The sequence below is a fragment of the Halichoerus grypus genome, chromosome 10 (genome assembly GCF_964656455.1).
Source record: "Halichoerus grypus chromosome 10, mHalGry1.hap1.1, whole genome shotgun sequence".
Classification (NCBI taxonomy): Eukaryota; Metazoa; Chordata; class Mammalia; order Carnivora; family Phocidae; genus Halichoerus; species Halichoerus grypus.
In genome coordinates, this window is record NC_135721.1 from 25,677,264 (window position 1) to 25,695,417 (window position 18,154).

An 18,154-nucleotide genomic window follows, 5' to 3' on the forward strand; every position below is an offset into this window, starting at 1 on the left:
TCTGAAGTTCTCTTTGTTGGGGAACAATGAGGAAAAGAAACATTGATTTGTTTTTATTGTTTTCAGGTTCTGTCTATTGGTATTTTGTCTTACTGAATTATGTTAAAGATGAAGATTTGGCTGGGTGCAGTACAGCTTGTGCATCTTTGCTTACTGCTGTGTCCAAACAGTTACAGGACAGGCTAACACCAATGGAAGCTTTACTTCAGACAAGGTATTTTATTATACGTAATGACTAACAGTGGGCCTTGCAGGATATGATACCAGCTTTGCACAGAACTCTCTCTGTATATATATTTGCTTGCAGAAATATATTTATGCATTTCCTTTTTCAAAATATTAGCCTAAGGTTTTCTTTTCCTCTGTTGTCTCTGAAATAATTCCTTTTACAATTTTGAAGGTCCTGAAAATGGTTAGAGGACTAATTATATAAAAACTGAGATTCACTGAATTTAGTGGGTTAAATCTGGTTAGTGTTTCCTTTTGCCCTGTGTCACACTGCTTTCAAAACTAAAGAAATAGGTAATTTGTTAATTAGATGGCTGACAGGAAAATTGTTAGGACATTATTTTATTTTTCAGATATGGATTATATAGCTCACCATTTGATCCAGTCCTTTTTGATTTGGAGATGAGCGGTTCTTCTTGTAAAAATGTATACAACAGCAGCATTGGTGTCCAGTCAGATGAAATTGATTTGTCAGATGTCCTTTCAGGTAGTAACATCTTTTATTAAAGGAATTTCTGATTTTTACATATTTGGTTTAAGCTACCATTGACTTAACAGATTGTAGTGACTATGTTCTGTCTTGAAAAACTAAAATTCTTCAGGACTTAACCTTAACATCTGTGAATCATGAAACTCTTTGCCTTTATTTCATAACTTCTCCCTTTAAAAAAAAAAAATTGAAGTTATTTTTGGAAGGGTTGTGAATTTGTTTTTTGTTTGTTTTTTTGTGTTTCATTGCATGTCAGTATAACTTTAATGCTCATAAGAGACTTTAAAATGTGATTATTTGTTGTAGCCTTTTCCGTTTTGTTTGGTATGCCTTCAATGTCCACAAAATCAAAGAATGTTTTATTTCATATTTCAGAAAAATGAATATATATTTATAGTAATAAGTAAAGATAGAGAAAAAAAATTTTCTGTATCTACTAGCATACTCAGTTAAACTTTATACAGTGTTACATGTATTCTTGTGTACATTTCTGAAAGAATATGATTTTAGGATTGAATGTATAACCTTTTCAGGTGCTATAGTTTGGTGTTTATTTAGTTTTGTTATTGAAAACAATGAGCACTATTTTCTTCCATCTTACTGAACTTACTATAAGTGTTGCCATAAACCACAGTGTTAAAATTTTGGGTAAACATAGTACGATAATTATCACATGAAGTAGCAGTCAATTTGGGGAGTTAATTTCATTTTCTTTTACTTTAAAGTAAATTATGAATTGTGAAAAAAAACAAAAGGGAAAAATCAAATACAGAAATACAAATAAAATGTAAAGTGCCTTAATTACAACCTTTCCACCCTCTTAGATTACCTTTGTTAACAGGATGTTTAGACTTGTTTGCTACACATATTCATGAACATTTTTAATGAAAGAGATCATACTATACTTACCAATCTGTTACTTAACTTTTTAGTGGCTTATGTTGCCGTGGGTATGTGTTACCTCCTCTGCTTGATGACTTAGGCTCTGCCTACTTTAAGCTGATCTCTCTGTCCAAGTGACACATCAGTTTATGAGTGGAAGTCAGAGGAGAGGTTAGAACTCAGTATATAGATGCCTTCTGTATACCTTAGGATAGAATGAGATTCATTATGGAGAGAGTGTAAGGAAAAGACCATAAAGCTCAGGTCAGGCCAGGGAGTTAAATACACGAGAGCTGCACACTCAGTAAAGAAGAGACTTAGAAATCATGACATAAGTCTCCATCTGAATGTCTCATTTTATTTCTCACCATTAATCCTTGTGCGGTGTTCCTTTTCTCAGTTAACGGCGTCACTGGCACACATCAGAAATCTGAATTTCATCCTTGATACCTCCTTCGCAGCCTCCACATTGAAGCTGTCAACAGATCCTGTCTCTTTTTACACCATCATATATTTCAAATCTATTCTCTTACCTCCCATGATCACATGATTACAGGAAAGCCAGTCATCTTGAATCTGGACTACAGTAATAGCATTCTAACTGGTCTTTCTGCCTTGCTCTTGCTTCACTTCAGTACATTCTCCACATTGCAGTGAGTGCCATCGTTTTTGGATGCAAACCTGATCACTTTACCTCTCTCCTTAAAATACTTTTCATGTCTTTGCTTTACCCTGCAGTCCAAAGTCCCTGTTTCAGCATGTAAAATCTTACATGATCTGGCTCTCTTTCCCTTGCCACCTAATCTAGTACCATTGCCTCTGTTAGTCTCCTCTCTCTGGTCTAGTGATTCTCAAAGGGTGGTACGTAGACCCGCTCAGGGTCTCGGAGATACTTTCAGGGAATCCGTGGGTCAACTATCTTCGTGATAGAACAATATTATTTGCCTTTTTCACTGCATTGACATTGTACTAATTGTGCAAAAGTGTGATGTTCTCTACTCTGCCCTTGCAATGAAAAATATGCGAGTTTCACTTTAAAATGTCCCTGATGAGGCAGTAAAACTTATTAATTTTATTAAGTTTTGAACCTATTGATAGTCATGTTTAAAGTATTCTGTGATGAAATGGGAAATAGGCACGAAGCACTTTTGCTTCATACTGAAATACCACAGTTGTTTTAAGGAAACACACTTGGGCAGTTTGAGTTACAAGCTGAACTAGTTGCTTATTTTATGGAACACCGTTTTTATTGCAAGAATGACTGATGTGCAAAATATGTTTATTCATACTTGATTGGTAGGTATTTTTTAAAAAATGAATAGAAAAAGCCTATCAGTATCCATCCAATTGATAGTGTTTCTTGCCAGAGTTAAAAGAGCTTTTAAGCAAAAATTAGAATTTTGGAGAACTTGCTTCATCCAGTGAGCTTGACAGCTTCCCAGTATATAACAACTTTTCTGATGGCCTATGTTGATATTACTGAATGTCATTTTCTGATACATATAATGAAATGTGTTAACATATGTATATAGTGGTCAACCAGTATTTTCCAAGTGTGTAAGAGATTCCTTAAAAGTACAGGAAGTCCAATTAATATTAACATTATAGAGTTTGAGAAGTTCATCTGTAAGATTCCAGAGACCAGGGACGCCTGGATGGTTCAGTAAGTTAAGCGTCCAGCTCTTGGTCTCAGCTCTGGTCTTGATCTCAGTGTTGTGAGTTCAGGCCTTGCAGTGGCTTGAACTGTGTGGAGCCTACTTTTAAAAAAAAACAACAAAAGATTTCAGACACCAGATTGCAAATAATCTTCAAAAAAAATATTACCACTTGCCAAAGTTTTTGAATATGTAAGACTATTAAAATATTCCCTTTCCAATTGCGTATCTGTGATAGGCCAGATTTTTTTGGTAAAGCTCTTCCAAAACAACATCCTGCAACACACAATGTGGAGATGGATAGGACAATACAATTACCCTCTTTGATAAGCCAGATTATTTGTTTATGTATTTATTCATTCATTCATTCATTCATTCATTTATTTATTTGACAGAGAGACACAGCGAGAGAGGGAACACAAGCAGGGGGAGTGGGAGAGGGAGAAGCAGGCTTCCCTCTGAGCAGGGAGCCCGATGCGGGGCTCAATCCCAGGACCCTGGGATCATGACCTGAGCTGAAGGCGGACGCTTAACGACTGAGCCACCCAAGCGTCCCGATAAGCCAGATTTTAGAGTTTTGCAAAAATGTAAAACATTGCCACTGTCATAAAGTTATTTTTGTCTGAAGACGGTTATTTTTCATCAGAGTATTCTATTTCTATCTAATGAATTTATTACTATTACATGAGTTATTCTCATCCTAAGATTTCTGCTATGATGAATATCTGTCTACAACCAACATAGATGAAAGTTCTTTAAGAGTTCTTAATCATTTTATTTTATTTGTTTGAAGATTCTATTACTTGATTTTATTTTACACTAGGTGGCAGGCACAAAGCAGTCCTCCTTAATAAAGTTGACAATTAGCTTCACTCAGAGCACTTTTAATAATGCACATAAAAAAAAGTATTCATCTTACAAATTGTTCTGCAATCCAAATATACAGTAGCTTGGAAAACAACATTTAGAAAACAAAAGCCAATGTAAAAAGACAGATTAAAACAACTAGAACAGTACAGGTATCATGTGGCTCTGATTTTACAGCTTTCTTACTGCGTCATCAGTGTCCGCAATCTGTTCCTTCCGCTGGCTGCATTGCTCGGGATTTAAAGAAATACCTTTTCTTCCAGGTTTCATTTCACCTTCTGGATCCATCCAGTATTCTCTAATATCAATTAGGACTTTCCCTTTAAAGTTGCGAGCACTGGCGTAGCTCACTTTCCCAGTCTGGAGCATGTTCCCACCGCTGCCCCTGCCGCTCTGCTCAGAGGATGACCGGGCTCTCGAAGTGTCACCAGTCTGGTTTCCTCACAGGTTCTTCTGGAGCAACTTGCTTTTTCCGCTTAAACTTTTTGTCAGTCTCACTGTCAGAATCGCTGCCAGAAGAGCTTGAAGAAATAAGTTCCTTTGATTTAGGCATTGCTCCGCTCTCGCAGGCGAACTGCCTTCTCGCTCGCTTGCACCTGACTGAGAACCGCGAGTTCTTAATCATTTTAAAGATATATAGAGGGGTGTTTGGATTGAGAAATGTTCCTCCAGCCACCTTGTTCCTTTAGTTCCTCCAATGTGCCATACTTCTTCCTACTGGAGAGATTTCACTCATGTTTCTTTTGCCAGGTTTCCCCTGCTTGGAATAAGTACGTAAAAATGTCATTCTTTCCATAAATCTCATCACCTCATCATGAAAGTATTTTATTACTCCTTGGCTTAGACTGATTTCCCCTGGACTTATTAGTCCTTTGAACTTCTTTTAAGTAAAACATAGCACTTTTTTTTTAGTTTTTACTTAAATTCCAATTAGTTAACATACAGTGTAATATTAGTTTCAGATGTACAATTTAGTAACTCAACACTTACTTAAAACACCTGGTACTCATCACAAGCGCCCTCCTTGATCCCCAACACCTGTTTAACCCATCTCCCCCTCCACTTCCCATATGGTAACCGTAAGTTTGTTCTCTTAGAATCTGTTTCTAGGTTTGCCTCTCTCTTTTTTTCCCCGTGTTCATTTGCTTTGTTTCTTAAATTCCACGTGAGTGAAATTATGGCATTTGTCTTTCTCTGACTGACTGACTTCACTTAACATAATACTCTCTAGCTCCATCCATGTCATTGTAAATGGCAAGATCTCATTCTTTTTTATGTCTGAGTAATATTCCATTGTATACACCATATCTTCTTTAACCATTCATCAGTTGATGGACATTTGGGATCTTTACATAATTTGGCTATTGTAGATAATCTGCTATACACATTGGGGTGTGTGTATCCTTTGAATTAGTATTTTTGTATTCTTTGGGTAAATACTTTGTACTGCAAATGCTAGATTGTAGGGTAAGCACTTTTTTTTAAAGTTCAGATGTATGATTAGTTGTCTAGTGCCTAGTAACCTATAACACAGAGTAGGTGTTTAATGAGAACTGGGGCCTGTCCTTTTCTCATGTATTTCTCATGTCTAGTATTAAGTGCTCAATAAATACTTTTTTTTTTTTTTTAACATGTGTCAGGTCCTATGTTGTGCATGAAATGTTGGAGAACAGGGTTATGACAATTTAGTCTTGCATTTAATTTAGTCCTTCAGATGTTGATAGTTTTGTATCTCCCCATTCTTTCCATCTTTGGTTTCTGTTTAATTTTATCTATTAAAGAATTCTGTTTAAAGCAGCGCTAATTCCAGAAAATTTGGACAGTACTGATAATAACCCCTTTCCCCCATACCACATAACACTTTTAATTCTTTTGTGTTCTTCTGTCTTGTCGTCTTGCTGTGGTTTTACGGTTCGCATAGTTGTGATCATGTGAATTATTTTAATTCTTTTCAACTACATAGGCTAATTTAAACTACAGTTGACCCTTCAACAACATGGGTTTGAACTGTGCGGGTCCACTTATATGTGGAATTATTTTCGATAAATAGAGTGCAGTACTGTAAAAGTATTTTCACTTCTTTATGATTTTCTTATTAACATTTTCTTTTCTCTAGCTTACTTTATTGTAAGAATAAAGTATATAATACATATAACATGAAAATTATATGTTAATCAGCTGTGTTATCTGTAAGGCTTCTGGTCAACAGTAGGATAGAAGTAGTTAAGTTTTGGGGGAGTCAAAAGTTACATGTGGATTTTTGCCTGTGAGCTTGGCTGGCACCCGAACCTCAGCATTGTTCAAGGGTCAGATGTATTTTCATGATTATAAAGTAGTAGGCCTCATTCTAAAATTGATAATATATACAAAATACAAAGATGTATTTATAGATAAATCTTGATAATATTTTAGAATGTTTCTTCAGTTTTTACTTAATGTCATATTTATACAGTCGACGTGAAATAATGTATTCTGATTTTATGCATTTTTAACAGATTGTGTAATAGCTAGTATTAGTAGCTGGTTCATTATTTTTTCCTCATTTAAAATCTAAATCACTTGTTACTGTTTCATATTAATGTGAATGGCCACTAAGTTGCTTTTATGCAACTCTGCTTTTTTTTTTAAATTTTATTTTATTATGTTATGTTAGTCACCATACAGTACATCATTAGTTTTTGATGTAGTGATCCACGATTCATTGTTTGCGTATAACACCCAGTGCTCCATGCAGTACGTGCCCTCCTTAATACAACCATCACCAGGCTAACCCATCCCCCTACCCCCCTCCCCTCTAAAACCCTCAGATTGTTTCTCAGAGCCCATTGTCTCTCATCCCTCCCTCCGATTTCCCCCCCTTCATTTTTCCCTTCCTTCTCCTAATGTCCCTCTATGCTATTCCTTATGTTCCACAAATAAGTGAAACCATATGATAATTGACTTTCTCTGCTTGACTTATTTCACTTAGTATAATCTCCTCCAGTCCCATCCATGTTGATGTAAAAGTTGGGTATTCATCCTTTCTGATGGCTGAGTAATATTCCATTGTATATATGGACCACATCTTCTTTATCCATTCATCTGTTGAAGGGCACCTCGGCTCTTTCCACAGTTTGGCTATTGTGGACATTGCCGCTATGAACATTGGGGTGCATATGGCTCTTCTTTTCACTCCATCTCTGTCTTTGGGGTAAATACCCAGGAGTGCAATTGCTGGGTCATAGGGTAGCTCTATTTTTAAATTTTTGAGGCACCTCCACACTGTTTTCCAAAGTGGCTGTACCAACTTGCATTCCCACCAACAGTGTAAGAGGGTTCCCCTTTCTCCACAACCTCTCCAGCATTTGTTGTTTGTCACAAAATTGACAAAAATGTCAATTTTTGCCATTCTAACTGGTGTAAGGTGGTATCTCAATGTGGTTTTGATTTGGATTTCCCTGATGGCTAATGATGATGAACATTTTTTCATGTGTCTGTTAGCCATTTGTATGTCTTCTTTGGAGAAGTGTCTGTTCATGTCTTCTACCCATTTTTTGATTTGACTTGATTATTTGTTGTTTATTTTCATTTTTTTTCCTCATTTCATTCTTTTTTCCTCATTTAAAATCCAAATCACTTGTTACTGTTTCATATTAATGTGAATGGCCACTAAGTTGCTTTTATGCAACTTTGCTTTTGCAGTATGGAAACAAGTATCTTCTGTTTGTTAGTTTCCTTAATCCCATGTCCTTTGTGGAAGCGCTGTATAAGGGTTGTGTGTTTATTTATCTTCTCTAATTGAAATTGAAGTAGCAGCTATAAGTTTCCATATGACTATTGCCTTTTAAAAATTAATTTACATAGCATAAAACTTGTCTCTTTAACAGGAAATGGAAAGGTCAGTAGTTGCACAGCTGCCGAAGGTAGTTTCACATCTCTCACTGGACTTCTAGAAGTTGAACCACTGCACTTTACTTGTGTGTCAACTAGTGATGGCACCAGAATAGAAAGGGATGATGCAAGTACGTTTACTGGTATATACCTTCTTTTATTATTCACTCTATCATACATTTTATGCAGAAGTAAAATCAAAGTGATTTTTAAGTACTTAAATATCAGTTTATATTATATGTAAGTTCCTTTGGTGTCATGTTAAATAGAAACTTATTAATAGGGGGGAAAAGCACAAGCAGTTCATAGTTTTTTTTTCTACCTTCTAAAACACTGTCTTAAATCCATTTGTTTTTATGTGTGTACATTTTTAGAAGCCCTTTAATTTGGAAAATATCAAACATAACAAAAGTAAAGGGAAAAGTATGATAGACTACATTTCCTTTACCTAGCCTCAACTCTCCTCAACTGTTGGCCAGTCTTATGTGTAGTTTTGGCATCATAATGTTATTTCTTGCATTTAAAGCTCACAGAATATTTAAAGCTCACAGTATATAATATCTTTGAGAAGGTTGAGAAGAGTGAAGAGGGAATATTATTTTTCTAGATATTTTAAAGTACCTTCAGATATATGAATCAATATTTGAAAGTGTTGAATATGTCATGTTATTGGTGTTTTAAATGAATCAATGGGAACTCTTGTTTTTTTATATACCTTCATTTCTGTGATTTTTTTCCCTTCACATCATAGGATCAGTATTTATACTTCTGTCTTGGTGCAAATAATTGAAATTTTTATAATTAAAAACATTGGATATGGTTTTATCTTTATCTTACAGTCACAGAAGAGTTTGAATATTGTCTTGAATGAATTCAGCTGTTGGTGGTTTTGTGTTTTGTGGATTTCTTTTTGTTTTCATCAGCAGTGTAACAAAGTAAAAACAGTTTGCTTGAGAAGCTACAAAAAATTTAATCTTAAGGGTTTTTGTGTTTTTTTAAGATTTTATTTATTTGACAGAGAGAGAGAGCACAAGCAGGGGGAGCAGCAGGCAGAGGGAGAGGGAGAAGCAGGCTCCCCGCTCAGCAGGGAGCCCGATGTGGGGCTCGATCCCAGGACCCTGGGATCATGATCTGAGCCGAAGGCAGACGCTTAACCATCTGAGCCATCCAGGTGCCCCTTAAGAAGGGTTTTAAAAGGAAATTACCAGTTCTTCAAGTGCCTTCTTAAATTCAGAATCATCTTATATCTTCTAATTGTGGAAGTAACCACTAAGTGAAATCTTTGGCTTATGTAATTTACATGAGACTTTTCAATTAAAATCTAATCTTTCTCTTTTATAAGGATGCCAAAAGGATGAAATTTTGTGTTTGTTTTCTTGTATTGTTATAGTCATTTTGTAGAGACATACGTGTACACTGGAATAGAAAAATACATGACAAGATATTGAATTTTCAGAGAACTCTTTTGTTATAAATCACACTCTTTATTGGAACTGTTTTGAAATTAAGGGTCTAAAATTCATGTGTTTGAGTAGGTAATGCTTTTAGAAGGTATGAAATTTTATAACAGATGTAAGAGTAGGTTTGAAAAAGAGAAGTATTCCTTCACACTCCCTTTCCTCTCCTATAAAGCAAGCAATGGAACCAGTATCTTTTTTTTTTAAGATTTTATTTATTTCTTTTTTGAGAGAGAATGAGAGAGTGAGAGAGAGAGAGCACATGAAAGGGGGGAAGGGTCAGAGGGAGAAGCAGACTCCCTGCTGAGCAGGGAGCCCGATGCCGGACTCGATCCCGGGACTCCAGGATCGTGACCTGAGCCAAAGGCAGTCGCTTAACCAACTGAGCCACCCAGGTGCCCCTGGAACGACTTTCTTTAATTTCCAGAGATAGTAGTGTGCCTATACAAGCAGTCATATCTGTATTTCGCCCATAAATGAAACCACCACCAGCAGAGGGATTTTTATTAAATGTTAGGGCAAAGTCTTGGCTAGTGGTGATAAGTTGCTTAGAGGTGACTACAGTCTCTCAACTTCTTACTTACTTTTTTTGAAATGTGTTAATTGTGAAATATGATGCTCTTATGAAAAAATGCAGAAAACAATTCTATAACCAGCAATTTATGACAAACTGTCCATGTGACCACCAAATCAAAAAATAATATATCCAGCACTCTAAAAGGTATCTTCATGTCCCCTTCCACTTACTTTTCTCTCGCTCTCTAAAAGGTAAACACTGTCCTAACTTTTACAGTAATCATTTCTTGGTTTTTGTTTGTTTCATTGTATAATCACTTAATTATACATTTCTGATCGCTGGTCGAATAAAGCCTTTGTAATATAAATTTGCTTTTATGTATTTTTTGATCTGCCTTCTGTTCAGCGTTATTATTGTTAAATTCATCTGTATCAGGGCATGCAGTTACTTGGTTCTTTTTCATTGCTATTTAAGATTCTCTTGTCTGCATAAAACAAAATTTATGTGTCTACTGTTGATTAGCGTACTATTGATTGCTATTTGGGTTGTTCCATTGTGATGCTTTTAGTGCTACTGGATATACTATTTTCTTGGATATGAATGTACAAGTTGATTTGCTGTTTCATAGGTTTTCCATATATTCAACTTTAGGAAGTAACATTACAGAAATGTACTTCTTAATTTCCAAATGTATGAGGATTTCCTAGTTATCTTGCTGTTGACTTTTATTTAAATTGCTATAGGGTCAAAAATTACTCTGTCAGTCTTGTACACTGTGTTGGGAATTGTAGAGGATCAGTTTTTATAAATATTCCATGAATACATGACAATAATGTTTACTCTGTACTTGTTGGTGAAGTGTACTCTGTCCGTTTAGGCAAATTTGCTAATTGTGTTGCTCAAATTCTCTGTCTTTATTAACTCCTTGGTTTCTTTTAGTTCATAAGATCAGTATGTTAAATTCTTGTTGCAGCACCTGTGGAGGTGACTATTTGAGTTTCATCAGTCTCTATTTTATGTATTCTGAAACTACCATACAAGTTTAGAATGCTTGTATCTTTCTTGTGAATTTAATCTTTCATCATTAGGAATTATCTCTATCGCTGCTAGCTGTTTTTCCTAAAATTACTGTGTTTAATATTTATATACTTTCCATCATTTTTTCTTTTGGTTACTATTTGTATGATAAACATGTTTCCTTCTTTTTACTTTGAACTTATTCTTTCATAAGCAGCTTGTAGTTGCCTTTTTTTTTAAAAAAATATGTATTTGACAGAGAGAGTGGGAGCAGGAACACAAGCAAGGGGAGTGGGAGAGGGAGAAGTGGGCTTCCCATGGAGCAGGGAGCCCAATGCGGGGCTCGATCCCAAGACCCTGGGATCCTGACCTGAGCCGAAGGCAGACACTTAAGGACTGAGTCACCCAGGCGCCCCTGTAGTGGCTTTTTTTTTATTCCAGTCTAATACTTTGTGTTTCAGTTGGAGTATTTATTTACATTTAATGTAATTACTAATGTATCTGTTTTTAAATCTGCTATGTTTTTAATATACAAGTATTAGATTTCTCCTTTTGCTAGTTACATGTTTTTCTCTTTCCTTCTTCTTTTGGGTTTTTATATTTTTATTGAGCTATTTTTCTACTTTTTACTATTTTTAGCAGTTATCCCAGAGATCATAATATACACATACCCTTGATACTCAGAAGTCCAACTGCTTTTTGTACTATACAGTGCAAATACCTAGAACAGTTGTCACCTTCCTGATTTAGATGGTGTTGTGATTTTATACCTTAATTTTATGTGTATTTTATTCCCAAATACATTATGATAGTTTTTTATATTCTGTATTCATTTGGATTTGTCTTATAATTCCATTTCATCCTATCTTTTCCTTTCTTTGCTTTTGAACTGAAATCAAGTATGATTTTGTTTGAAAAATATTCTGTAAGATCTCTTATTTGTTCTTGTCTACTGATGATGAATAAGCTTAGCTTTTGGGGGGAAGTTTTCAAAATTATTAAAATAATTAGATGAACAGACCACACAGTCATTATCCAGATTCCAATATTACTGATATTTTTCACATTTCTTTTAACTCTTCTTTTTCTTTGTTGAAGTACTTCAAAAGGAATCCTAGATATTATATCTTTTTACCTTTATATATATATATATATATATATAAGACATATAACCTTAAACAATGTGGATATTCTCTATAATAACTGATGCCATTTTTTATCGTAATATAAACTATAATTAATCCAGATGCATTTTTATCATAACCAAATAAATTAGCATAATTAGTTCCATGTTATGGTCTGTTTCTCATACATAATCAAATTTATCTATCATAACAATACATTTTACATTTGGCTTATTAGATTTAGAGGTGTCCTCTTCATTCTTGAAGTATATTTTGACATAGAATTCTAGCTATTATTTCTCTTAGTGATTTAAAGATTATCTTTTATCTTACACTATGTTTGTTAGACCTTACCTGTTGGTCTTATAATTCCTCTTTTAAGGTCACTGTAAGTTCTCAAGCTGTTTTTGAGATTCATTCATATTGTCTTCTCCTTTCCCCTGCCGCCCCTTTTTTAATATTAAAGGTTTTATTCATTCATTCATTCATTCATTCATTCATTCATTCATTTGTCGGAGAGAGAGAGAGTGCACAAGCAGGGGAAGTGGCAGAGGGAGAAGGAGAGGGAGAAGCAGCCTTCCTGCTGAGCAGGAGCCCAATGTGGGGCTCCATCCCAGGACCCTGAGATCATGACCTGAGCCAAAGGCAGACGCTTAACTGACTGAGCCACTCAGGCGTCCCTCCCCCACCCCTTTTTTAGCATTTTTCTATGATGTTGCTGTATGCTGTTTCATTTGTATTTATCCTGCTCAGGATTCATAAGGCTTCTTGAACCCTTACTTAATACCTTCTATCAGCTTTAGAAATATCTCAGCCATTAACTGTGCAAACATTGTTTCTGGCTTGTTTTCTATCTTCACTCTTTTTGTATTTCTAATTTCATGTGTGTTTAAGGTGTATAATTTATTGGTTTGATGCATTTATATATTATAGAATGATTACCACCATAGCAGTTCCAAGTGTGTTACACCTCATCAGTATAAATGATACAATTCTCAGTTTTTTAATCTCTCCTTTTACTATGTATGGGTATTTTTTTCTAATTCATCTTAGTTTACTAATTCTATCTTTTATGTAATTATTTATGGGGGAAAAAAGCACCCTTCTTACACTCTACTGCAGTGTTACCTCTGTTAGAAATTATGTCTCTGCTGTTGGCGTGGGTCTGTTTTTTTCCATTGTTCAATTTGTCTCGCCTTACGCCAGTACCTAATTGTCTCAATTATTATAACTTTATATTAAGCCTTGAAATCTGATAGTTTACATTCGCCAGGGTTTTATTTTTTCTTCCTTCTTTTTTGGTAGATTTTAAAAATTGATTTAAAGCTTGTTGTGTAGTCATTATCAGTGTAATTCCAGAATATTTCCATTACTCCACAAAGAGATTGCATAGTCATTAGCAGTCACTCCCAGTTTCCCTTTCCCCGCCATCACCTGACTATCACTAATCTGTGTTGTTTTTCTATGGATTTGCCTACCCCATACATTTGATATAAATGTGGAATCATATAGTTTGTGGCCCTTTTGTCTGGCTTCTTTCACTTAATATGTTTTCATATTTCATCCATTTAGCATGTATCAGTGCATCATTTCTTTTTATGACTAAATAGTATTCCATTGTATGGATGTACCACTTTTAAAACAACTTGTATATACCTCCTTTTGTTTATCTCCTGAGAAGTTAGCAGGCATTTGGGTTGTTACTTCTTTTTGTCTGTTAAGAAAAATACTGCCATGCAGCATATTTGTGTACATTTTTGTGTTTTCAGTTCTTGAGTATATACTTAGAAGTGGAATCCACCATTTTTCTTTTAGTTTTTCTTAAAGCTTCTATGTCTTTTTTATTTCCATTTTTCTCCAGTTTTATTGAGATATAATTGACATATAATTTTGAGCAAGTTTAAGGTATACAATGTATTGGTTTGATATATTTATATATTATAAAATGATTACCACCATAGTATTAGCTAATACCTCTGTCCTGTCATGTAATTACCAGTTCTTTTTCTGTGGAGAAAACATTTAAGACTACTCTTAGCAACTTTCAGGTGTATAATACAGCATTATTAATTATCAGGATGCTGTACATTAGATCTCTGTATTTCCATTTAAATTTTCGAATCAGCTTGACAATTTATACACCAGAAAGCTGCTTATTATTTTTTTTTAGAATTTGAATATAAATCAGTTCGGGAAAATTGACATCTGACTATTAAGCCTTTTATGGGGCACCTGGGTGGCTCAGTCGTTAAGCGTCTGCCTTCGGCTCAGGTCATGATGCCAGGGTCCTGGGATCGAGCCCCGCATCGGGCTCCCTGCTCAGCAGGAAGCCGGCTTCTCCCTCTCCCACTCCCCCTGCTTGTATTCCTTCTCTCGCTGCCTGTCTCTGTCAAATAAATAAATAAAATAAAATAAAATAAAATAAAATAAAATAGTAAGCCTTTTACTTCATTAACATGGTATATTTAGTATATTTAGGTCTTCAGTTACTCCATGAGATGTTTTTTAGTTTTCACTGTTAATGTTTTGCACATCTTTTTTAGATTAATCCCTAGGTATGGGATTTTTTTAATGCTATTATAAGTGATATTTTTCTGAATTTTATTTCCATTTTTTTGGTTGCTGGTGTATAGAAATATAATTGATTTGTGCATATTAATCTCCTGTGTGGTGATACTGCTATATTAGCTTACTAATTCTTATAGTTTGTAGATTCTTAAGGACTTTTTATGGACACAATCATGGCATCTCTTAAGAGTTTTACTTTAGTGTTTTCCTAATCATTATAAAATTTAGTTCTTTTTCTTGCTCTTTTGTGCTTTCTAGGGCTTCCTGCATGATACTGAAAAAAAATGGTGGTCATAGTCATTTTTATTTTGTTCTCATCTCCATTATTTTTATATCTGGTTTTTGAGGCCCCTAGTATAAAAATGAAAAAGAGGGGCGCCTGGGTGGCTCAGATGGTTAAGCCTCTGCCTTCGGCTCAGGTCACGATCCCAGGGTCCTGGGATCGAGTCCTGCATCGGGCTCCCTGCTCAGCGGGGAGCCTGCTTCTCCCTCTCCCTCTGCCGCTGCCTCTCTCTATCTCTCTCTCTGACTCTCATGAATAAATAAAACATTTAAAAAAAATAAAAAAAAAATAAAAATAAAAAAAATAAAAATGAAAAAGATACTGAAAACTCAGACTGGGCAAAAGATTTTTAAAATTTGTTGTAGTAAGATGACATTTCTTTTGGATTGTTTATGTCTCTTATGTGTTTTTGGTGACTTAATTCATTTTCCCATAAGTATTATTCAAGCATTGGATTTTAAAGTGAATAAAGGGCTAAACTCCACATGGTTAATATTGAAAATTACTTTAACGACCCAAAAAGTACAAGTATAATATCACTGCTTCAGTAAGTCTAATAATTATCCCTCTAGAGTTGGAATTAATAGTTTCTTTGGTGGACCATTTGATGAAGCAGATGTATTTCATTTTGGGGCACATAGCTTATGAGAGTTATGATTACCCTTTCTTTGACCATGCTTGTGTAGTTGGATTCTTGAAAGTGAAGTCAAGTGTAGTATGGCTGTTCTGTAATAAGTGTGTGGGTTTTTTTTTTTTTAAGTTGACACTTTCAATTGTAAGAGGCTATGTACAGTTTCATTTATTGCTATCTTGTTGATTAGAGCTTAATTTTTTTTAATAGTTTTTTTTTTAATCCTGGCACAGTACAGCATTGTTAGATGTTAAAATAGGCTGTCAGAAACCTGGGTGTTGTTTCCCGCCCACCTTTTCAGGTATTTATGAGCAAATGCTTTCCCTCAGCTTTAGATTCATTACCTGTAAAATGGGATAACAGTAGTACCTACCTGTGTGCCATTGCCAAGATGAAATGAGTTGATGTAAGTTCCGTGCTTAGCGCTGTGCCCTCCCATTGGCTTTGGTTTCCCATAGTCCTTGGTTCCAACTCTAGTTCTGCCACTGTGAGCTCTACAGGTAACTTCTCTGAGCCATTAACTAAGAAACAGAGCAGAGTATCTGCTTTTCAGGGTTGTTCATCTGTTGGATATGTAATTAATTAAGACAGCGTCACATGGTAATGCACACTAAACATTTGCTACTATTGTAGCGGTTATCCTTCCCCAATGTAACTTTCTAGTAAAGGCCTGTTATAATATCAGTGTTAATGCTGTTATTAAATTTGACCTTTACTTCTTATTTTGTGGTGACCTGTTTCATTAAGTTGTGAAATTAAGCTTTTACTTAGATTTTTCTAAAATGTTTACCACAAATACTGGTAAATATTTAATGGGGAAAGAGTGATTTTTGTAATGGATATTTGAGTAACATTGAAAAGGAAAGTCAAAGAAATTATTCAACTTATAGGAATTTCATACAGTCTTTAAGGATGATCATTTTTGGGGCGCCTGGGTGGCTCAGTTCATTAAGCATCTGCCTTCAGCTCAGGTCATGATCCCAGGGTCCTGGGATCGAGCCCCACATCGGGCTCCCTGCTCCGCGGGAAGCCTGCTTCTCCCTCTCCCACTCCCCCTGCTTGTGTTCCCTCTCTCCCGGTCTCTCTCTCTGTCAAATAAATAAATAAAATCTTGAGGGGAAGAAAAAAAAAGGATGATAATGTTCATGACTAAGCAGTATGTGCCAGAATTGACATAGGTCAAATCAGACCTATTTCTCTCCGTATTAGAGTTCTGGGGAGCATTTGGTAGGAAACAATTGCTTTACATATTCTCTGTGGGCCAGACTCCGTCTAGGCTGTGCTTTGAAATGAGGAAATATAAGGTATCATCAGATTTTTAAAATGATGTTCGTATAATTGAAGGTGTTTTTGAGCTTTTGAGGGGAGGGAGAGGAGGTATTGCCAAAGGAAAACTTAGTAAAGCAAATTTCAGTTTATTTGTTATGCTCAAATTGTATAATAAGATTACTCTCATTTTGTGTTTTTATTTTAACCATATTAAATGAAATTTTTTATATGCTGAAAATATTTTTAAGCTCAAAACCATACTAATTTTTCTTTGATTTGGAAGTAGTTCCCGGATTCCTTAAACTTGAATACTGTTATTATCAATCTATGCTTTTACCATTAAGATTTTTCTACTGATACTCTATAGATTCTTACCTTTTAAAATGAAACTGGAGTCTTAATGTCAAAATAGTATACTTGGAATATGTTTCTATGAACCTTTTCCTCATCCCTTTTCTCCCCCCTTGTCTTACGCCAGTGAGTTCCTTCGGGGTTACTCCTGCAGTAGGTGGACTGTCATCGGGGACAGTTGGGGAAGCTTCGACAGCCCTGAGTTCAGCAGCCCAGGTAGCTTTGCAGTCTCTCTCTCATGCAATGGCGTCAGCCGAGCAACAGCTGCAGGTGCTGCAAGAGAAACAGCAGCAGCTTTTGAAGCTTCAGCAACAGGTTGGAGACTCTTTGGCTCTTTGTTCATGCTGTCTCTAAACTTCAAAAGCTGAAAAAGTACTGTAAAAATGACCATTATTTTCATAAAGGAAAGTAGGTTGACCGATCTGAGCTAATCAGTTTCTACAAAAATGGAGGTAACGTCTTTGCGATATATCTAAATTTTAAAAAGTAAATAAATTTTATTTGATAAATATCTGAGGGAATATAATTGATATTTTGCGGGGGCAGTCTCTGAGTAAAATCCATTCTGTTTCAACACTGTTGGTCAAACGTTAGAGTTACCAGTTAGGATTTTTACGGATTGGAGATCCTGAAACGTTTTAGAGATGAAGTGAATTCACATGGATTAAAATTTAGTAATAATGGCAGATGCTCTGGCGATTTCATTGTAGTCTAAATGCAGTCTGTGTGATTGTAGGTGACATTATATTAGGTTAGGCACCATGAGAATCTACCTCCTCCTGTTAATATTTTGCTTTGAGGAGAATTTTGTTTCCTTATTTACATTTATTTGTTCTTCTTCGTTTCCACCTTTGCTTTGTGGAAGTCCTTGTTCCCCAAAACATAGGAAATTATATATCAGATATTTAATGAAGTTAATATAGCGAAGAAATACTCAATTCATGT

General features: G+C 35.3%; 1 protein-coding gene and 1 pseudogene across 11 annotated transcripts in view; one reads left to right on the forward strand and one right to left on the reverse strand.

Annotated features, from left to right (window-relative positions):
• The window catches only part of BIRC6 (baculoviral IAP repeat containing 6), a 227,097-nt gene that overhangs the window by 78,516 nt on the left and 130,427 nt on the right, over positions 1–18,154 (forward strand). For 7 of the 11 annotated variants that reach the window (XR_013441642.1, XM_078056159.1, XM_078056150.1 and 4 more), the window contains 4 exons: positions 67–214; positions 582–715; positions 7,989–8,135; positions 17,337–17,524. Coding sequence is in view for 10 of the 11 variants with exons in the window: in XM_078056159.1 (XP_077912285.1) it covers positions 67–214; positions 582–715; positions 7,989–8,135; positions 17,337–17,524 (617 nt within the window). In the remaining variant the exon portion in view is untranslated. The remainder of the gene's footprint in view (positions 1–66; positions 215–581; positions 716–7,988; positions 8,136–17,336; positions 17,525–18,154) is intronic. The other 4 variants (XM_078056151.1, XM_078056155.1, XM_078056156.1 and 1 more) reach the window with 3 other exon arrangements.
• Positions 4,124–4,704, reverse strand: LOC118552599 (activated RNA polymerase II transcriptional coactivator p15 pseudogene; annotated as a pseudogene).